Raw genomic sequence first — 22765 nt, 5'->3', positions numbered from 1 at the left:
TTATTTAACTGTTTGGAGGTAGATATATCTGTAAAATCAAAAGTCATATTGTGTATTTGAAATATTCACCAAAAATGTCAATCAGTGCATTTGGTACAACCACCCAAAATATCGTTCCGAGCAACTGGTGGTGTATTTGCCACCGAAAACTCCATTTCGTGCATTTGGCACATCCACTAAAAATGTCCAAAGTAAGGAGGTGTTTTGGTACATCTCCCAAAGGCTAAGCACCAAAATGTTTGCTTTATCTCTCCAGGACTGTACAGAGTAGGTACATTTTGAGCTCTTACCTTAGCTGTGAGGATTCCACGGACAGTTATTCCGACGGTGGGAGCAAATCTAACTTCAACTCCAGACTCGATTATCAGCGTTCCAGTCGATTCCACAATGATGTCATTCTTGATCAGATAGGGGCTGAAATGCTTCTCCAGACGTGAAACTTTATTCGCAATAATTCCTCCAGGATGTTGCGTTAGACCAGGCGTATTCAGTGTGTTTCCATCCGAAGGAAATGGATTCATGTTGGAGTAGGAATCTCGGGTATCCAGGGGTTTGTCTACTTCGTTGTAAGCAACATTGGGTTTGTTCAGATCGGCTAAGGTGTCAGGGATAGTGTTGTGGAAAGTGTCACCAGGGAGGGAATGAGAGGGATTGTGAGAATTACTGGGGAAGCTGTCAGGGTTCAAGGGTCTGTTGGGATCAATAACTCTATTAGGATAGTTAGGATCATGAGGGCGGTTAGGGTAGTTTGGATCACCTGGTAGCTGTGGATTATAAGGATCACTAGGTCTTGCATAATTGGGATCTACAGGTCTCGAGTTCCCATCATACAGAGGAGGAAGATCTTTGTTGAACCCGTCATTTCCAGTAGGTCTCCCGAATTCATCATTTGGTCTTCCATTAATAGCAAACCCGCTACTTGGCGTTCGGTCGTTTAACCCAAATCCATTGTTTGGTCGTGAGTTGATGCCAAAATTGTCAGTCGGTCTCGCGTTGCTGAATCCGTCGTTCGGTCTTCTGAACCCATCATTAGGACTAGAATTTGCACCAAACCCACCTGAGTGTGGTCTAGAGTAAACATCTTGATCATTTGGCAAACCGCTTTGAGGATTCAGACCTCCTGGTCTATACCTGTCAAATGAATTGCCCAGGTCTCCGCTATTTCCATTGGGAAATCGAACAGATGAAGAGTTTCTACTGGACGAATGATACCAACTGGGATCAAAGTTGTACACTTCTTGCTGTACATTATCACAATGTATTGAACATAAATTACAAAATAACACTACTAGCACTAGACATGATTCTGTACACCAAGTCCTCCATTTTGTCCTCAGCATTTTATTTTTTCTTCTACTTTTTAAACTTTGAAAGAAATTGGTTTCGTTGATATCATCACAGTTCATATTTGTATTGTTACACTCGTCAGATTCTTGTTTCATTATTGCTTTTGCTATCTCTCATTTATTTATTGTCATGTCATTTAGGAATAGGTATCTCGGCATTGTCTACCTAAAAACTTTGGTTACACAAAAGGAAAGTTTGTGTGTAGCTAATACGCAAATAGAGTCTTTCTGAAAATAATAATGTAAAAATATAGATTAATTTCAATTTGTTATATTTACAAGTGTGTAAGTTAGACATTATAATATTATAAATGAAAGGTCTACGTACCTACAGAAAGTATTTTTTTTCTTTCTAAATGGAAGTGAAATAAAGAAAATACGTCCTGGTAATTAATATGTAATGTGTAAATTACCAACATCACGCTTCACAGAGAACATTGAAGCCAAAGTCCATGCTTGCAAGAATCTAATTTCTTCGTGAAGAGACCACTCAACCAATGAAAAGTGAGAGAAGACCTGGCAAGGTTTTTGAACTCTTCAACTGTCATGACTGTAATGTTACATCGACTGGCTTTGTGCTTGGAAAAAATCTAACTGTTCAGAAGATGGTGAGAATTAGAGCAGAAGAAGATACTCGTTGCAAAACTTGGTGCAGAATGAAGATTTGCAGACCGAACAAATTACTAAGAATATACCTAGGTATGATTTTTCAGTATAGGTACACATTTTAAAGTGCCTTGACCTGGAGTAGACCGCAATATTTGGCAATGACTTTGACATTTTACTTGGTTCAATGGGTCAATTTAGGAAATTTTTTCATTCGACCGTAAATAGGTAGGAGAAGGTAAATAGCCTGTAATGGAAGTAAATACCTGCATATAGGTACTTATACGAAGATGGTATCAACACCTAACAAACTCAGTACAGAAACCACATAATAATATGGTAGACCTAAATCCCAATATGTCCCTGATCTCTTAATGTTCATGGGATGAATTTGCCCACAGAAGGTTAACAGTGAGCACAATATAACAAATAGTTAGTTGTAAAAATAGTACAAGCAACGTAGTGCCACTATCAATGAAACCATCTTCATGGGGTTTTAAGTTTTACATGCGAGCTAAATCCTGAATTCAATTCCATTCTATTTTTCATAGACCTGTTTCAACTTTATTTACAACCGTGTTGTATGTGAACTATTGAGAAATGAGTTTGGTGTAAAAGCTTTTTAAATCACTTTCTTCTCTGAAGTTAACAAGATGTACTGACTGGCATCACGACGAAATGGTAGTTGTGAAAAGCAGTTGAAACCACTTTGTAAATAAGAACACAAATAACAAAACAAACCGAGGTGAAAAGTATACGTGAAACTCGCAAGGAACAGAGTTAACAGAGAATGACCCTGAAGGTAAGGTAACTTCACCCAGAAAAGTCCCAAATAAAAATCCTAGTTCCTGCCAAAAGATCTCAATACCAGGTACGTAATTACCTTTCGATCTTGATACTGTACCTATAATGGTCTGATAATTTCAAGGTTCACTCTTTACGACCAATTTTTCTCGTAAAACGAGACCTTGTTCAAAATCTTTGATCACTGAAATCGGGTTCTTCTAGAATCTATAAAATAAAAGTAGGTGTCTTTAAATCCAAATGTTACGCAAGAATCCAGGTACGCAATTAATATCAAGAGTAAAAGAAAACTATGCCAACTATTTCTTTTCATAAAATTCATTTAATTTGTGATAGTAATACCTTTCAGGTGACTCTTTCTGAAATGTATACCTCCATGGTGAAATCAACAGGGGTGAATGAAATATAAAGGGAAACCAACAGAAATAATGTTGCTTGGAAAAAATCTAACTGTTCAGAAGATGGTGAGAATTAGAGCAGAAGAAGATACTCGTTGCAAAACTTGGTGCAGAATGAAGATATGCAGACCGAACGAATTACTGAGAATATACCTAGGTATGATTTTTCAGTATAGGTACACATTTTAAAGTGCCTTGACCTGGAGTAGACCGCAATATTTGGCAATGACTTTGACATTTTACTTGGTTCAATGGGTCAATTTAGGAAATTTTTTCATTCGACCGTAAATAGGTAGGAGAAGGTAAATAGCCTGTAATGGAAGTAAATACCTGCATATAGGTACTTATGCGAAGCTGGTACCAACACCTAACAAACTCAGTACAGAAACCACATAATAATATGGTAGATAAACCAAAACCATCAAGGGAACGAGTGCAGAACCTTCATCATGAAACCTTTAGAAGTAAATAATCGGGACAAAAATGACAAACGGACATGCCTAGCGACATTGATACGTAAATACCAAAATACAGAGTAGGTAGGTATTTTGGGAACGGAAATGTTTAGTTTGGAAGATAATTTTCGCTTTAAAGTGATTCGTGAAAATGTAAATTCTGAATGATTGTTATTGGACCAAGAAGAAAATACATATATTAATATGATGTGTGAATTTGCTTTCAAAGGGTTTAATTCAAAACTTAAATTAAAATTATGTAGGTTGCGTGATTTTGACTAGGTAGCTAGGTACCATAACTGAACTTTTTTCATATTTTCAGACAAAAGGACGCACACTTCATTAAAATCCCGATTTTGAAAATTTGGACCGATTGCAATACTTTCATTACTAGTATAGCTCCGCTATACTGTAGTAATAGAAAGTAAAAAAACTCCCCTTTAAATTAAAACCGTTAAACTGAAACTGGCAAATGAATATAGATATTTTAATTTTGATTCAAAATTGCAAAATAATTATGTGGGTTATAAAAACACCTGTGATATTTCCACAAGTTCTAATAAGGATAGAAAGGATTATTAGGAGATTACAAAACTTTTTTGTTTATTCAGATGACTACGTTTACCTTTACCATTTACAAAAAAAATATCCTACTTTGGAAAAAGATTGAATATTTTACTGTTTAAATATTTTACTTTAATTTTAGGTATTCAAAACATGAAAAAATGGAAGAACAATTTTTTAGTATCACAAGAGAACAGTTTCGAAAATAGATCACTGATTCGAAAAAATATAAACAATTGAAAATAATTAGTTAAAAAAAATAAATATCTAAAAAAACACTACACGGAACGCACTCCCGAGATAGCTACACGATTACCACACAGGTAAACTTGGTTGATGGTACTCTACAACGCCCTACCTTGGTCTCGGCACTAGCTCTCGTATCTAGGTAACCACTCGGAAACAACACAAAACGTAACGAATGATAAACACTGACGAAAGAAAAGAGAACAATCACGGCGACTGTTACGAGTAGAAGAGGTAAGAACGTACGTTACGATTCAAAAAAATACCTTCACATCAGGCGCGCTTGTAGCCGAACTCCAAAATAGTGGTGTATCCAAGGACTTTAGGCTGGATAATATGCATGTACATTGTTCAAAGAATTGAAGATAGAAACACAGAACAATTCGGGATGAACTAGCTGGACAAAGATGCACAAAGCATAAAAGTCACAACAAAAAATATTTAAATGGTAGCCCTGGAAAAAGCAGATAATGAAGACCAACAGAAATAGATAAAATTGGCGAACTGTAACAGGCGAATAAAAAGCAATGCAGTAAAACAAAGGTCAAATCAGGAAGGGCAAAGTGAAAATCGCGGCAAAATTGGCCCAAATGTAAAAAATAAACTCATGATCAACAATGACAATGATTGAAAACGTGAAAAAACGATAACTAAATTGGAGAAATTGCAGAAAAAAAGGATTCATGGGAATTACGAACAGATATATTTTCGCAGCGTTTGAAAAGACCAAATTGGATCCCAAAAATCAGTTGTACCTCCGGCACTGTCTTCCCCACCTAATCCTCAGAGCCTGTAGCATCGAGTAATGGGAATTCTGAAGAAGGTGCCACTAAAATAACCTAATGTCGCGACAATGAATTTCATAACCGAGGAGACTGTTTCAAGAAACAATGCCTAGAACCATTACGCATGTAATGAACGGTCTTATTGGGACCACCTTTTGTTTCAGGCAGACCGGGCCTTATAGTAATTATTATCTTCTTGATTTTGTCTTAATAACATCATTAACATCAATCATCAACAGTTGACAAGGTGGTGGATTATACAGAATAGACCTTTTTGAAGATGAGCAAGATTACGTTCAGCTTTAGGGAGAACTTTCAGGAAGGGGGTTATGAATTCACCCTCTTGAGCCCTTTCTGAAGTTTCTCCCAAAGCAAGGTGGTGGATTATACAGAATAGACCTTTTTGAAGATGAGCAAGATTACGTTCAGCTTTAGGGAGAACTTTCAGGAAGGGGGTTATAAATTCACCCTCTTGAGCCCTTTCTGAAGTTTCTCCCAAAGGCTAAGCATTTGTTTATTCAGATGACTACGTTTACCTTTACCATTTACAAAAAAAATCCTGCTTTGGAAAAAAATTGAAAATTTTACTGTTTAAATATTTTACTTTAACTTTAGGTATTCAAAACATGGAAGAACAATTTTTTAGTATCACAAGAGAATAGTTTCGAAAATAGATCACTGATTCGAAAAAAATAAACAATTGAAAATAATTAGTTAAAAAAATAAATATCTAAAAAAAAAAAAAACACTACACGGAACGCACTCCCGAGATAGCTACACGATTACCACACAGGTAAACTTGGTTGATGGTACTCTACAACGCCCTACCTTGGTCTCGGCACTAGCTCTCCGTATCTAGGTAACCACTCGGAAACAACACAAAACGTAACGAATGATAAACACTGACGAAAGAAAAGAGAACAATCACGGCGACTGTTACCGAGTAGAAGAGGTAAGAACGTACGTTACGATTCAAAAAATACCATCACATCAGGCGCGCTTGTAGCCGAACTCCAAAATAGTGGTGTATCCAAGGACTTTAGCTGAACAATAGAATAGGCATTGTTCAAACAATAATAGAAGATAGAAAACAGAACAAATGGTACAAAACAAATTGACCAAAGATGCACAAAGCACGAAAGCAATAACAGAAAATATTTACATAGTAGGTATGGAAAATTTCAAAAATCAGATAATGAAGACCAACAGGAAAGGAAAGAAAAAAGTTGGCAAACTGTAACAGGCGAATAAGAAGCAAGGCAGTAAAACGAAGGTCAAATCAGGAAGGGCAAAGTGAAAAATCGCGGCAAAATTTGCCCAAATGTAAAGAATAAACTCATGATCAACAATGACAATGATTGAAAACGTGAAAAAACGATAACTAAATTGGAGAAATTGCAGAAAAAAGGATTCATGGGAATTACGAACAGATATATTTTCGCAGCATTTGAAAAGACCAAATTGGATCCCAAAAATCAGTTGTACCTCCGGCACTGTCTTCCCCACCTATTCCTCGGTAAAGTTATAACCCAACAAAGAATAAATTCACAATTTCGTCTAACTTTACCAAACATTTTTCTCGTATAGCTTGAGTTTTGGTACATCATAATTCCTTAATTGACATTTCCACTAAAAATACTACAGTTAGTCAGTCAGTCTTTGAAAATTATTTCTCAAGGCACCACTTTTTACCGAGACAAATCATAGGTCATTCAAGCCATATCAGCCATTTCTCTGGAATTCGTTGAAAACCAGTTCTGTACTCCCACCTCTCCTCTCTTACCTGAGTACCTGTTTATGATCACCTGGTGTTATAGGACCGGGCTATAGGCATTAGTAACGAGTTGGTGGGATCTATTGAATCATATGTTTTGAAGGGAACTATATTAGTCTTCCAGTCGTAGAGTCAGAAATGATGTTATTTAACTGTTTGGAGGTAGATATATCTGTAAAATCAAAAGTCATATTGTGTATTTGAAATATTCACCAAAAATGTCAATCAGTGCATTTGGTACAACCACCCAAAATATCGTTCCGAGGTGGTGTATTTGCCATCGAAAACTCCATTTCGTGCATTTGGCACATCCACTAAAAATGTCCAAAGTAAGGTGGTGTTTTGGTACCTTAAAGAAAAGTCGGTCGACCAAATTTTTGCTATATTTATAGCATAATCTTGTGTTATCTTTAGTTAAACGAGGACCTGATTCGGTCATTTCCAAGGAGAGTACAGCTGACCTTCTAGACTGGTCTTTTAAACATCACTTATTCAGAATGCACCTCTGTGAGGTTCACATATTTGCCACTTGTCCCATGAGCAGCACAGGTCGATAATAGTTTTTGCCTGGCAGAAAAGTTCGTTACCTACATGAGATTCAAATTATGACGCAAGAAGAGACGGTTGGAATTTGTAAAATTGCGCAAGGACGACCTCAGAAGATGTGATGGGTCATTAAGAGGCCTAGGATATCAATAGAATTATTTTGAATACCTAGTCAACCTAGTGCTTTCAGAATATAAATTGACCAATAGTATGGACTTTGTAATTTTGGCCAATGTTCCAGACAGCTTTCAGAAATTCAAACTTAACAAAGCCAGTATTCAAATCAAGAACCAAGTAATTGGAAATGGCGAAAACTTCAACGGGGTTAGTGAGAATAGTTAGTACAATATGAATAAGACCTTTTGGCTAAATACCTATCATTGAGGGATTAGCTATTCATTTCTTGAAAACTTCAACGGGGTTAGTGAGAATAGTTAGTACAATATGAATAAGACCTTTTGGCTAAATACCTATCATTGAGGGATTAGCTATTTTCTCGGCAAAAGTCACAACTTTGGGTCGTTTTTTTTCTGAGGGGGAGGGATAGAAATAAGATCTTACTGAAATAGGTACTTGTTACCCATCTTATGATATTACCTATCGAAAAAGGTCTTATTCAATCCCATTTGTTACCCATCTTATGATACCTTTTCTTATCCTGAAGGAAGATCTCAGTTCGATTCCCTGTCTGCTCTCAATTTTCAGCTTGCCCTCACTGCACCAAGTGTTCACTTCGAGCTTGAAACCAAATGAGAATCTCATGGACAGTGAAGACTACAAAGTGGCCAGCATCATTCTCTGGGGACAAAAACCAAAGAAGGTAAATACTAGCCTAGTTAGATTGGTTGGTAGCGCGTCTGCCTTCTAAGCGCTAGGTCACGGGTTCTATTCAAGCCCGGGGCGGGAATCGAGCCCGCAACCTCTAGCGCTTACAAACCAGGCGCACTACCTTCCAAGCTAACTGGGTTGGCTAAAATGGAATTATCTTGAATTACAGTCAACATTAAAGCAAGGAATTTCGCACATGAAACTCACTTTCAGTTGGGATTGGGATTCAATTACATATACCTATTTCGCTAGAATCTATCAAAACGATTAGGGCACTCGGGTAGTAAACCGGAAGGCACGTATTCAATCCCAGCCAAGATATTGAATTTTATCTTCATGTGTTAGGTTAGAGGATTTAAAATTGTGGATTACAGAATGCCTTGTATATAGCCTGATCCTCTATTACAGCTATGTACCTATTTTGCCTTGCTTATCGGCTAAGATCCAGGAGTCTCATTCTGCATCAAACCCTTAAACATAATACATGTTGAAAGAAATTTAAAATACTTCTCTTCAAAATCCACAGGCCCTCACAGAGCGGCACATGAATGTGGCGAAGATTCACAATTTTTAATCACATTTGACTGAAATCTTCACATTTTTTACGCCAGACAGAAATGCTGACAGTATTTGGCTCCGTCAAACCGTACCGACATCGGCTGGACTTCAGTGAATTCCAGTGCATTGTCACACACAAGATGCGAAGTCTGCCTATGGAGTACAACATAGCTTTGCTGTTCATATGGTAGATAAACCAAAACCATCAAGGGAACGAGTGCAGAACCTTCATCATGAAACCTTTAGAAGTAAATAATCGAGACAAAAATGACAAACGGACATGCCTAGCGACATTGATACGTAAATACCAAAATACAGAGTAGGTAGGTATTTTGGGAACGGAAATGGTCAGTGTGTTTTGCTGTTCAATCTGATTGATGAGGAAGGTGAGTATAGTTCAGTTCTGAAAATAGCAATACACTCAAAAAGGGAGAAAAATTTCAAAATTGAAGTCTTTAAGGTGTGTCCACACACAGTCGACGGCTGTCGGCCGAGGCCAGTAGACTATGTTTGGCCACACCTTTATACACACGAATAAAGCGATCGCAATTGTTGGGCATTTAAATATGTTGCACAAGCTATGAAAGTGATGAATTTCTCGCTTCAGTTTTTCCCTTAGAAGAAGAAGAAGAAGAAGAAGAAGAAGAAGAAGAAGAAGAAGAAGAAGAAGAAGAAGAAGCCTCAGATTTGGATTTTTCCCAACTTTTTACATAGGAATCGACCATTTATTTATAATTTTTACCCATTTGCAACTGCTCCATTTGTAAAATTGCGCAAGGACGAACTCAGAACATGTGATGGGTCATTAAGAGGCCTAGGATATCAATAGAATTATTTTGAATACCTAGTGCTTTCAGAATATAAATTGACCAATAGTATGGACTATGTTACCAGCTTTGTAATTTTGGCCAGTGTTCCAGACAGCTTTCAGAAATTCAGACTTAACAAAGTCAGTATTCAAATCAAGAACCAAGTGATTGAAAATGGCGAAAACTTCAACGGGGTTAGTGAGAATAGTTAGTACAATATGAATAAGACCTTTTGGCTAAATACCTATCATTGAGGGATTAGCTATTTTCTCGGCAAAAGTCACAACTTTGGGTCGTTTTTTTTCTGAGGGGGAGGGATAGAAATAAGATCTTACTGAAATAGGTACTTGTTACCCATCTTATGATATTACCTATCGAAAAAGGTCTTATTCAATCCCATTTGTTACCCATCTTATGATACCTTTTCTTATCCTGAAGGAAGATCTCAGTTCGATTCCCTGTCTGCTCTCAATTTTCAGCTTGCCCTCACTGCACCAAGTGTTCACTTCGAGCTTGAAACCAAATGAGAATCTCATGGACAGTGAAGACTACAAAGTGGCCAGCATCATTCTCTGGGGACAAAAACCAAAGAAGGTAAATACTAGCCTAGTTAGATTGGTTGGTAGCGCGTCTGCCTTCTAAGCGCTAGGTCACGGGTTCTATTCAAGCCCGGGGCGGGAATCGAGCCCGCAACCTCTAGCGCTTACAAGCCAGGCGCACAACCCTCCAAGCTAACTGGGTTGGCTAAAATGGAATTATCTTAAATTACAGTCAACACTAAAGCAAGGAATTTCGCACATGAAACTCACTTTCAGTTGGGATTGGGACTAAATTACATATATGTACCTATAGACCATAATAGGAATATTCCTACCAAATTTCAGCTTTCTAGGTGTTGTGGTTCTCGAGATAGAGCGATCAGTGTGTGAAATGTGAATGGATCTCGTTCTTATAATATAAGATAAGATTTCGCTAGAATCTATCAAAACGATTAGGGCACTCGGGTGGTAAACCGGAAGGCACGTATTCAATCCCAGCCAAGATATTGAATTTTATCATCATGTGTTAGAGGATTTAAAATTGTGGAGTACAGAATGCCTTGTAAATAACCTGACCTTCAATTACAGCTACATATGTACCTATTTTGCCTTGCTTATCGGCTAAGACCCAGGAGTCTCATTTGCACAGGTCGATAATAGTTTTTGCCTGGCAGAAAAGTTCGTTACCTACATGAGATTCAAATTATGACGCAAGAAGAGACGGTTGGAATAGATCAGTTGCACTTACTTGGGTGGTGTTTCAAAGTCATAAAGCAGGAAAAATGAGGACTAACAGAATTTTTCTTTTTCTTCTACGACTTCTAGATCCCGAGATAAATCGATTAAAAAAATGCCCGTAAATCGTGAACTTTGACGTCACGGCATACGCTCCCGTAGATCTTGTTTCATTACAAATTTCCATCAGTAAGTGGTTTCTTCAAATTAAATTGATCCCAAGAGCAAGGAAAACCTAGACCCTTGACAAATGGAGTGTGCCTGAAGGAATGTGATGTGTTGCAATCCATTCTATACCAAAAAATAGCATTAATCCAGTAATGACATTCCTTCTGTACCAGCGGCGATAGCACGTTGAATGCACCAGTTCTCCACGGATCACTGAAGTTAAGCAACGTTGCGCGTGGTTAGTACCTGGATGGGTGACCATCTGGGGAATCCGCGTGCTGCTGGGTTGCGGCTGGGTGAGGTTAAATTGAGGAGGCGGGTAGCTTGTCGCCGAATGGTGGGTGAAACCCCCGTCATGAGAAGACCTAAGTTGTTAAAAGTGACGTTAAATCCCTATACCTACCAACATTCCTTCTGTCTTAATAATAGTGCTTATTCATCTGCTGAAACATGGTCTTAGTGCAGTAGTGCAGATGTCCCAGCAGCAGCAGATGCAACTTGGTCAAAGTAAGATGATTTTTTTTTTACATACAACTTTAGCGAACCCCTTTACCATAACAACACTATAGTCAAATTGTCAATTTCATAAGGAAGATTGTCATTTTGACGTACAATGCAGACATATCGCATCCTACACCCGTAGCCTTGAAAATGCAATAATGAAAATAATTACCCATGTATATTAGCTGTTCAAATAACTGCAAACACCTATTTGTCTGTGACATAGGGCTCAGGGTTGGTGGAGTTCTGTTAGAACCTAAGACTGGGATGTTAAACGAGCCTGGAACGAATGTGTCAGCGATTTCTTCAGTAAATGAATTGTATCAATTTCTAAGTTTCCTTCTCCAAATAGAGAAGAAGAAATATCAAACGCTCCAAAATCATCGTCACCTAAGAATGGTACAAAACCATCACCACCACAGAATGCTCCAAAATCATCGTCTCCAAAGAATGATTCGAAATCACCGTCACCAAAGAATGATACAAAATCATCGTCACCAAAGAATGGTACAAAACCATCAACACCACAGAATGCTCCAAAATCATCGTCACCAAAGAATGAGACGGAATCATCGTCACCAAAGAATGGTACAAAAGCATCACTACCACAGAACGCTCCAAAATCATCGCCACCTAAGAATGGTACAAAACCATCAACACCACAGAACGCTCCAAAATCATCGTCACCAAAGAATGAGACGAAATCACCATCACCAAAGAATGGTACAAAACCATCACCACCACAGAGCGCTCCAAAATCACCACCACAGAATGCTCCGAAATCTTCACCACAGAATGCTCCCAAATCGCCACCTCAAAATGCTCCAAAATCACCTACACCTCAGAATGCTCCAAAATCACCTCCTAAGAATTCTCCCCAATCACCTTCACCTCAGAATGTTACCAAATCACCACAGAATGCTCCCAAATCACCTTCACCTCAGAATGCTCCAAAATCAACATCACCGGATTCTCCCAAATCTCCGCCACCTCAGAATGCTCCAAGACATTCATTTGGTCTGATATATGCTATGATGACCACTTTGTCATTTCAAGTGAATGGCAAACATGAATCAATGACGAATTCATTTCAGGAGATGCGTAAAATGTATAATAAATGACACCTAATAATGAAATTCTCTCTATTTGATCAGGTGTTTGGATTAGTTTAATTGCCTCCGCTAAAATCAACAAGCTAGAAATGGGGAATTTGATGGAAAAATATCCACCTCACTAAAGAATGATGAGTCCTTTCATACAATGGTGTTTCGAACAATCACTCAGATAGTTATTTTTTGTCATGTAATTCAGAATATAAATTCTCGAACGTACGACAGTGATGAAGAAAATGAACCGCCACGCAAGGATAAAGTTCCCATGGTTGTCGTCAGCAAAACTGGCGACTGGGGGGATCTCAATGAAGGATGGTACTACTTGAGAGTAAGTATTTCGTAATTCATCCAAGGGATAAATGACTCGTCGAACATTAACAAAGGATATTCCAAACACTTCCTAACAAAAAGCACTTTTTAGCTAAATTCCCTTTAGGGGTGAACTATTCATTTTAGATTAGATGCGTATAAAAACCACTTCTACTTCTCAATACACTCTGAAATGATTTTACAAGAAGAACGGTGACCTTCATTTTTACTGAATGTTACCAAGGATATTTGGAATATTTCAAAGAGAAATTAAATAAAAATAAAGGAATTAGTCAATATTGGGTTTCTCTTAACACGTAAAAGGGTTTCTCTTTGTAATTCAAAGGTATCATTCAATAAAAATTTGAGCTCTCTACGTCAAATCGTTTCTGAGATTTCAAGATCATCCAGTATGTAGATATTATAAAATTATAACTATAACAAACTGTTTTTAGAAAATAAACATTCCAAACACATGGAATCACTACCTAGGTCTAACTGAAACTCCATATTGAATTTGATTTCAGTGTATAGGGAAACACAACGACACGTGTAAATGGAAGAAAAACAAGATCAAGTTCCCATGTAGGTATGTCGACATCACAGAAAAGTTTGGCCAGAAAGCCACAGGGTACTTCTGTGGTGTTATAGTGGATAGTCCTAAACCAAACAAAGAAGGTCCTGCAACAAAGAAGAAGAAGAAAAAGAAAACAACTACTACAGAAGCTCCTGAACCAGAAGAAAAACCAAAAATAGACAAAAGACATAAGAAACCACCAAAGGTAGTGTATGTTACAGTAACTCCACCTCCAGAAGAGGAAGAAGAAGATGATGAAATCATCATAGTGACAGTACCGGTTACTAGACCCAAAAAGACAAAAACTACCACTACAACTATCAGTCCAACAAAGAAAAAAAAGTTGAGAGCTACTCAAATAGTGGAAGTGGAAGTCACTAATGGGGATGAGGAAGATGAAGAACCCGAAATAGTAACAGTAACAAAGTTGAAGCCAAAAACGCTCCGAAAACACCTCCTAATCCAAATGCTCCGAAATCACCTCCTAATCCAAATGCTCCGAAATCACCTCCTAATTCAAATGCTTCGAAATCACCTCCTAATCCGAATGCTCCGAAAACACCTCCTAATCCGAATGCTCTGAAATCACCTCCTAATCCAAATGCTCCGAAATCACCTCCTAATCCAAATGCTCCGAAATCACCTCCTAATTCAAATGCTTCGAGATCACCTCCTAATCCAAATGCTCCGAAATAAGACAAAAACTACCACTACAACTATCAGTCCAACAAAGAAAAAAAAGTTGAGAGCTACTCAAATAGTGGAAGTGGAAGTCACTAATGCGGATGAGGAAGATGAAGAACCCGAAATAGTAACAGTAACAAAGTTGAAGCCAAAAAAACCTAAAATAAAAGTATCAAAAGCACCTATGAAGAAGGAAGAGGAAGAAAACGAAAAAGAAAAAGAGGAAGATATACCAAATAATAAAAGGAAAATCCATCCAAATGATAACCAAACACCTAGGACGATTATTATAAATAACTTTTATAATCACCCACCGGATGGTAAAAAGCCGGAAGACATGTCACCTTATGATAAGTTTAACGGTTACAATAAAATGATTCCTGAAGCTGCAAAAAATCCAGAATCAGTATTAAACCCAAAGAAAGAGGATATTCCTCCTGCAAAAACCATTGAGGAGGAGAAGAATAAAATGATTCCTGAAGCTGCAAAAAATCCAGAATCAGTATTAAACCCAAAGAAAGAGGATATTCCTCCTGCAAAAACCATTGAGGAGAAGAGACCTATACCTGTAGGTGGTAGTCCGCCCACTACAGAAAACAAAAAACTTGATGTGAATGGACCAGATCAAATAGGGAAAAAAGCAGTACCTATAGAACCAATTAAAACCACCGATAAACATGAAAATACGACAAAACCAGATGATAATAGTACACAAGTAAATATTACAAAACCATCTTTACCTGCAATAAAATCAAGCGATATTAAAAGTGGAACAATAACAGTTATACTTCCTAAAGGGGCGCCATTTAAGCTGCCTGTAAACAACATACCGAAAAAAGCACCTATACCAGTCATTCTGCCGAAAAATAATCCTAACGAAATAAATGTTCCTGAAACCAAAAATCCTATTCAGACCTTCGTAATAAAACCACATCCGACAGATACTGAAACAAAAAAAGATATAGCAAAAAATGCAAACGAAAATGAGGATTCAAAAACTTCACCCTTACCAAAGAAAGTTGTTTCAAAAACATTACCATTACCAGAGAATACGTTAAAACCATCTTCATCACCAAAAAATGCTCCGAAATCAGGTCCATTACCAAAGAATGGTGCAAAACCATCACTATCACCAAAGAATGCTGCAAAACCATCAGAATCACCAAAGAATGCTGCGAAACCATCACAATTACCAAAGAATGCTGCAAAACCATCACAATTACCAAAGAATGCTGCAAAACCAACACAATCACCAAAGATAACGAAATAAATGTTCCTGAAACCAAAAATCCTATTCAGACCTTCGTAATAAAACCACATCCGACAGATACTGAAACAAAAAAAGATGTAGCAAAAAATGCAAACGAAAATGAAGATTCAAAAACTTCACCCTTACCAAAGAAAGTTGTTTCAAAAACATTACCATTACCAGAAAATACGTTAAAACCATCATCATCATCACCAAAAAATGCTCCGAAATCAGGTCCATTACCAAATAATGGTGCAAAACCATCACTATCACCAAAGAATGCTGCAAAACCATCAGAATCACCAAAGAATGCTGCAAAACCATCACAATCACCAAAGGATGGTGCAAAACCATCACAATCACCAAAGAATGCTGCAAAGCCATCACAATCACCAAAGAATGGTGCAAAACCATCACAATCACCAAAGAATGGTGCAAAGCCATCACAATCACCAAAGACTGGTACGAAACCATCACAATCACCAAAGAATGGTACGAAACAATCACCAAGGAATGCTTCGATTTCATCACCATCCCCAAAGAATGGCTGCAAAGCCATCACAATCACCAAAGAATGGTGCAAAACCATCACAATCACCAAAGAATGGTGCAAAGCCATCACAATCACCAAAGAATGGTACGAAACAATCACCAAGGAATGCTTCGATTTCATCACCATCCCCGAAGAATATTTCAAACTCATCACCATCAAAGAAGAATGTTCCAAATTTACCAGAAAAGACTGCTCCAAATTCACCTCCATTACCAAAGAATGCTTCGATTACATCACCAAATAATATATCAAAATCATCGTCATTACCGAAGAATATTCCGAATATAGGGGGGGTTACAAAACCAAGAATTATAAAACTTGCAAATCTAACATCTAATCGACCACCACCAAATGTCCCAAAACCTACACAGAACGCTCCAAAATCATCGTCACCAAAGAATGATACAAAAATATCAAAACCACAGAATGCTCCAAAATCATCGTCACCAAAGAATGGTACAAAACCATCAACACAGAACGCTCCAAAATCATCGTCACCAAAGAATGATTCGAAATCACCGTCACCAAAGAATGGTACAAAACCAGCAACACCACAGAACGCTCCAAAATCATCGTCACCTAATAATGGTACAAAATCATCGTCACCTAATAATGGTACAAAACCATCACCACCAGAGAATGCTCCAAAATCATTGTCACCAAAGAATGGTGCAAAACCATCACCACCACAGAATGCTCCAAAATCATTGTCACCAAAGAATAGTACAAAACCATCACCACCAGAGAACGCTCCAAAATCATCGTCACCAAAGAATGATACAAAAATATCAAAACCACAGAATGCTCCAAAATCATCGTCACCAAAGAATGGTACAAAACCATCAACACAGAACGCTCCAAAATCATCGTCACCAAAGAATGGTACAAAACCATCAACTTCACAGAACGCTCCAAAATCATCGTCACCTAATAATGGTACAAAACCATCAACTTAATTATGAACCCCAATATCTTAATAGACTAGAAAATACTTTTAAATGAACATTCAAAGTAGAAACACATATGAATTGACCATGCACTATAAGTAGGGGGCGAGTGATTAAAAAATCAGATTTTCAAAGTAAAAACATGTTACTCCCATATAAATGGACTTTAATACAGGGGTAATATGAACTGATTTTTCTGTCACTCTGTAAGAACACATAATACAGACATATAATATGGAATATGGACATGCAATAGAAGACACATGAAACTTGCTCAACTGCAGGTATCATTTTGGGTGACTAGAGCGTAGAAAGCAGAATTCTTATCCTGGCGCAGATTCTGAGGTGAATCAAATTCTATGACCTCACCACCTGACATCACCAGCACTCTGAAATGGAAAATATTAACAGTGTTGTATAAATTAATATGAATAAATAAAGAAAAGATCAACATAAAAAACCTAAAACCTGTTCTCGGGACATTAGATTTCGGCCCAAGTCGTTCAAAATTTGCAGAGCTACATATTTCATAAATTTTGTAGATCAAAATGACCTAGGGGCGGGTTCCCAGAAATGTATCCTTCGGCCGTTATTCAGGGTTAAAGTTCCGCTTTCAGTAATAGGGTAAATTATCTCTTTTATGAAACAATATGTCGTCCTGCCATTTAAAAGGAAGCCGGAAAAAATGGATTGATGTGTCGAAATGTGGACTAGAATTTACACCTAGGGACTCACCTGTCGCAACTCATGACAGAATGGATACGATGTGCTATGATGAACACAGTGCTGTGTAGAAAACAGGACCGAATGGTGTTCTGAATCTGACGGTCTGTATCTTGATCCACGCTCGCTGTGGCTTCGTCAATGAACAGGATCTGCAAATAAAAACCAAAAGTACAAATAATTCTATGTCAGGGTCTAAAATTGTTGGTTTGAGTCTAGGTCAAGGCATAAAAATTGACGACATATTGTTTCATTACAAATTTCCATCAGTAAGTGGTTTCTTCAAATTAAATTGATCCCAAGAGCAAGGAAAACCTAGACCCTTGACAAATGAAGTGTGCCTGAAGGAATGTGATGTGTTGCAATCCACTCTATCCCAAAAAAAAATAGCATTAATCCAGTAATGATATTCCTTCTGTACCAGCGGCGATAGCACGTTGAATGCACCAGTTCTCCACGGATCACTGAAGTTAAGCAACGTTGCGCGTGGTTAGTACCTAGATGGTTGATCATCTGGGGAATCGCGTGCTGCTGGATTCTCGGCTGCAGTCAACCTGGGTGAGGTTAAATTTACAAAATCATCGTCACCAAAGAATGGTACAAAACCATCAACACCACAGAACGCTCCAAAATCATCGTCACCAAAGAATGAGACGAAAACACCATCACCAAAGAATGGTACAAAACCATCACCACCACAGAACGCTCCAAAATCGTCACCAAAGAATGATACGAAATCACCGTCAACAAAGAATGGTACAAAACCATCACTACCACAGAACGCTCCAAAATCATCGTCACCAAAGAATGATACAAAACCATCAACACCACAGAACGCTCCAAAATTATCGTCACCAAAGAGTGATTCGAAATCACCGTCACCAAAGAATGGTACAAAACCATCACCACCACAGAGCGCTCCAAAATCACAACCAGAGAATGCTCCGAAATCTTCACCACAGAATGCTCCCAAATCGCCACCTCAGAATGCTCCAAAATCACCACCACAGAATGCTCCAAAATCAACTTCACCTCAGAATGCTCCAAAGTCACCACCACAGAATGCTCCAAAATCACCTCCTAAGAATTCTCCCAAATCACCTTCACCTCAGAATGCTACCAAATCACCACAGAATGCTCCCAAATCACCTTCACCTCAGAATGCTCCAAAATCAACATCACCGAATTCTCCCAAATCTCCGCCACCTCAGAATGCTCCGAAACCACAGTCACCAAAGAATGGTACAAAACCATCATCGCAACAGAATGCTACGAAATCACCACCATATAGTGTTCCAAAATCAACGTCAGCAAAGAATGCGCCTGGTGGACAAAAAAAAACTCCAGCTAATATTAATGAAAAACCAAAGCCAAGAGAAATATACGATGGTACAAAACCATCATCGCAACAGAATGCTACGAAATCACCACCATATAGTGTTCCAAAATCAACGTCAGCAAAGAATGCGCCTGGCGGACAAAAAAAAACTCCAGCTAATAATAATGAAAAACCAAAGCCAAGAGAAATATACCAGATAGGAGCACCAAAACCAACCAAAACGCCTGAAAATGACAAGACAAGTACAAAAATAAATGCTTCCAGAAGGAACTCAAGAGGGAAAGTATCTGTAAGTCCAGGAGTGACAAACAAAGATATGTTTATAACTTCAAGCGCACCCAAAAAGGAATCAACTAAAACAACAGAGGGAAAGTATCTGTAAGTCCAGGAGTGACAAACAAAGATATGCCTATAACTTCAAGCGCACCCAAAAAGGAATCAACTAAAACAAAAAATTTGACACCAAAAACTACACCGATTATATCGGGCTCAATAGAAACAACGACGAAAAGAAACAAAAATAAAATACCACCTTCAGGAGCATTTGCCGTTCCCAAAAGAGTAACAAAAAAAATTCCAACAACTAAAAGATCGACACCGATAACTACGCTAAGTAAACAAAAACCAATAGAGACAACAACACAGAGACCAAAAAATAAAATGCCGCCTTCAGGAGCATTTGCTGTGCCTAAAGTAAAACAACCGAAAAATCCTCCAAAATCACAAAAACAGAATGGTACACAATCACTACCAAAGAATGATACTAATCCACAAAATAATGCTCAAAAATCGACGTCACCAAAAAATAATGCATCACCAACACAGAATGCTGAAAAATCATCGCCGACACAGAATGCTCCGAAATCACCTAATCCGAATGCTCCGAAATCTCCTCCTAATCCGAATGATCCTAATCCGAATGCTCCGAAATCACCTCCTAATCCAAATGCTCCGAAATCACCTCCTAATTCAAATGCTCCGAAATCACCTCCTAATTCCAATGCTCCGAAATCACCTACTAATTCAAATGCTCCGAAATCACCTCCTAATCCGAATGCTCCGAAAACACCTCCTAATCTGAATGCTCCGAAATCACCTCCTAATCCGAATGCTCCGAAATCACCTCCTAATCCGAATGCTCCGAAAACACCTCCTAATCCGAATGCTCCGAAATCACCTCCTAATTCAAATGCTCCGAAATCACCTCCTAATCCGAATGCTCCGAAATCACCTCCTAATCCGAATGCTCCGAAATCACCTCCTAATCCGAATGCTCCGAAATCATCTCCTAATCCGAATGCTCCAAAATCACCTCCTAATCCGAATGCTCCGAAATCACCTCCTAATCCGAATGCTCCGAAATCACCTCCTAATCCGAATGCTCCGAAATCACCTCCTAATCCGAATGCTCCGAAATCACTTACTAATCCGAATGCTCCGAAATCACCTCCTAATCCAAATGCTCCGAAATCACCTCTTAATTCAAATGCTCCGAAAACACCTCCTAATCCTAATGCTCCGAAATCACCTCCTAATCCAAATGCTCCGAAATCACCTCCTAATCCTAATGCTCCGAAATCACCTCCTAATCCAAATGCTCCGAAATCACCTCCTAATCCAAATGCTCCGAAATCACCTCCTAATCCAAATGCTCCGAAAACACCTCCTAATCCTAATGCTCCGAAATCACCTCCTAATCCAAATGCTCCGAAATCACCTCCTAATCCTAATGCTCCGAAATCACCTCCTAATTCAAATGCTCCGAAATCACCTCCTAATTCAAATGCTCCGAAATCACATCCTAATCCGAATGCTCCGAAATCACCTCCTAATCCAAATGCTCCGAAATCACCTCCTAATCCGAATGCTCCGAAATCATCTCCTAATCCGAATGCTCCGAAATCACCTCCTAATCCGAATGCTCCAAAATCATCTCCTAATCCAAATGCTCCGAAATCACCTCCTAATCCAAATGCTCCGAAATCACCTCCTAATCCGAATGCTCCGAAATCATCTCCTAATCCGAATGCTCCGAAATCACCTCCTAATCCGAATGCTCCAAAATCATCTTCTAATCCGAATGCTCCGAAATCACCTCCTAATCCGAATGTCCCGAAATCACCTCCTAATCCGAATGCTCCGAAATCACTTACTAATCCGAATGCTCCGAAATCACCTCCTAATCCAAATGCTCCGAAATCACCTCCTAATCAAAATGCTCCGAAATCACCACCTAATACGAATGCTCCGAAATCACCTTCCAATCCGAATGCTCCGAAATCATCTCCACATCAGAACGGTCCCAAATCACCTTCACAGAATGCTCAGAAACCACCATCACCTCAGAATGCTCAGAAACCACCTTCACCTCAGAATGCTCCGAAATCATCTTCATCTCAGAATGCTCCAAAATCAACTCTACCTCAGAATGCTCCCAAACTACCGCCACAGAATGCTCCGAAATCATCTCCACCTCAGAATGCTCCTAAATCACCACCACAGAATGCTCCCAAATCACCTTCACCTCAGAATGCTCCCAAATCAAATCCAACTCAGAATGCTCCTAAATCACCGCCACAGAATGCTCCGAAATCATCTCCTCCTCAGAATTCTCCTAAATCACCACCACAGAATGCTCCCAAATCAAATCCAACCCAGAACGCTTCGAAAGCACCTCCACCACAGAATGATCCGAAATCATCACCACCTCAAAATGCTCCCAAATCACCTCCTCAGAATGCTCCCAAATCACCTTCACCTCAGAATGCTCCGAAATCACCTTCACCTCAGAATGCTCCGAAATCACCTTCACCTCAGAACGCTCCCAAATCACCTTCACCTCAGAATGCTCCCAAATCACCTTCACCTCAGAATGCTCCCAAATCACCTTCACCTCAGAATGCTCCGAAATCACCTTCACCTCAGAATGCTCCCAAATCACCTTCACCTCAGAATGCTACCAAATCACCTCCTAATCCAAATGCTCCGAAATCACCTCCTAATCCAAATGCTCCGAAATCACCACCTAATACGAATGCTCCGAAATCACCTCCTAATCCGAATGCTCCGAAATCATCTCCAAATCAGAACGGTCCCAAATCACCTCCACAGAATGCTCAGAAACCACCTTCACCTCAGAATGGTCAGAAACCACCTTCACCTCAGAATGCTCCCAAACCACCGCCACAGAATGCTCCGAAATCATCTCCACCACAGAATTCTCCTAAATCACCACCACAGAATGCTCCCAAATCACCTTCACCTCAGAACGCTCCCAAATCACCACCACAGAATGCTCCCAAATCAAATCCAACTCAGAATGCTCCCAAATCACCGCCACAGAATGCTCCGAAATCATCTCCTCCTCAGAATTCTCCTAAATCACCACCACAGAATGCTCCCAAATCACCTTCACCTCAGAATGCTCCCAAATCACCTCCTAATCCAAATGCTCCGAAATCACCTCCTAATCCAAATGCTCCGAAATCACCACCTAATACGAATGCTCCGAAATCACCTCCTAATCCGAATGCTCCGAAATCATCTCCAAATCAGAACGGTCCCAAATCACCTCCACAGAATGCTCAGAAACCACCTTCACCTCAGAATG

The 22765-nt window shown here is 38.9% G+C and overlaps 4 protein-coding genes, 1 non-coding gene and 1 pseudogene across 5 annotated transcripts in view; 4 read left to right on the top strand and 2 right to left on the bottom strand.

Moving 5' to 3' along the window:
* The window catches only part of LOC103507017 (protein bark beetle-like), a 45729-nt gene extending 41182 nt beyond the window's left edge, over positions 1–4547 (bottom strand). Inside the window, exons 1-2 of the mRNA XM_026831098.1 lie at positions 4235–4547; positions 212–1574 (exon numbers count right to left, since the gene is read on the bottom strand). Coding sequence (XP_026686899.1) covers positions 212–1442 — 1231 coding nt within the window. The 5' untranslated portion in view covers positions 1443–1574; positions 4235–4547. The remainder of the gene's footprint in view (positions 1–211; positions 1575–4234) is intronic.
* Positions 4548–10253: 5706 nt separating this feature from the next.
* On the top strand, positions 10254–12783 carry LOC103506923 (vegetative cell wall protein gp1-like). Its single transcript, XM_026830017.1, has 2 exons — positions 10254–10313; positions 11998–12783. Exons 1-2 carry the CDS (start codon positions 10254–10256, stop codon positions 12781–12783), a joined length of 846 nt encoding a protein of 281 aa, XP_026685818.1.
* Positions 11330–11448, top strand: LOC113466859. Its single transcript, XR_003391143.1, has one exon. It is a non-coding gene; the product is annotated as a 5S ribosomal RNA (ribosomal RNA).
* An 84-nt stretch (positions 12784–12867) lies between the features above and the next one.
* Positions 12868–17102, top strand: LOC103506836 (nascent polypeptide-associated complex subunit alpha, muscle-specific form-like). Its single transcript, XM_026829488.1, has 5 exons — positions 12868–13102; positions 13611–14018; positions 14418–14791; positions 14888–15597; positions 16162–17102. Exons 1-5 carry the CDS (start codon positions 12923–12925, stop codon positions 17100–17102), a joined length of 2613 nt encoding a protein of 870 aa, XP_026685289.1. The 5' UTR covers positions 12868–12922.
* Positions 17103–17175: 73 nt separating this feature from the next.
* Positions 17176–22765, bottom strand: part of LOC103506661 (multidrug resistance-associated protein 7) — a 39374-nt gene continuing 33784 nt past the window's right edge. Inside the window, exons 33-34 of the mRNA XM_026828952.1 lie at positions 17829–17968; positions 17176–17482 (exon numbers count right to left, since the gene is read on the bottom strand). Coding sequence (XP_026684753.1) covers positions 17368–17482; positions 17829–17968 — 255 coding nt within the window. The 3' untranslated portion in view covers positions 17176–17367. The remainder of the gene's footprint in view (positions 17483–17828; positions 17969–22765) is intronic.
* On the top strand, positions 18236–18353 carry LOC113466888 (annotated as a pseudogene).

This window comes from Diaphorina citri, unplaced genomic scaffold (genome assembly GCF_000475195.1).
Source record: "Diaphorina citri unplaced genomic scaffold, Diaci psyllid genome assembly version 1.1 scaffold1, whole genome shotgun sequence".
NCBI classification, from domain to species: Eukaryota; Metazoa; Arthropoda; class Insecta; order Hemiptera; family Psyllidae; genus Diaphorina; species Diaphorina citri.
Note: the sequence above shows the minus strand (reverse complement) of the source record. Positions and strands in the feature narration are given on the sequence as shown.

Coding starts and splice junctions, on each gene's coding strand:
- LOC103506836 (XM_026829488.1), top strand. CDS start 12,923: ATGGTGTTTCGAACAATCACTCAGATAGTTATTTTTTGTCATGTAATT. Junction 13,103..13,610: donor AAGGATGGTACTACTTGAGA/GTAAGTATTTCG, acceptor ATTTGATTTCAG/TGTATAGGGAAACACAACGA. Junction 14,019..14,417: donor AAAAGTTGAGAGCTACTCAA/ATAGTGGAAGTG, acceptor AGAGCTACTCAA/ATAGTGGAAGTGGAAGTCAC.
- LOC103506923 (XM_026830017.1), top strand. CDS start 10,254: ATGGACAGTGAAGACTACAAAGTGGCCAGCATCATTCTCTGGGGACAA. Junction 10,314..11,997: donor GGGGACAAAAACCAAAGAAG/GTAAATACTAGC, acceptor TCAATTTCTAAG/TTTCCTTCTCCAAATAGAGA.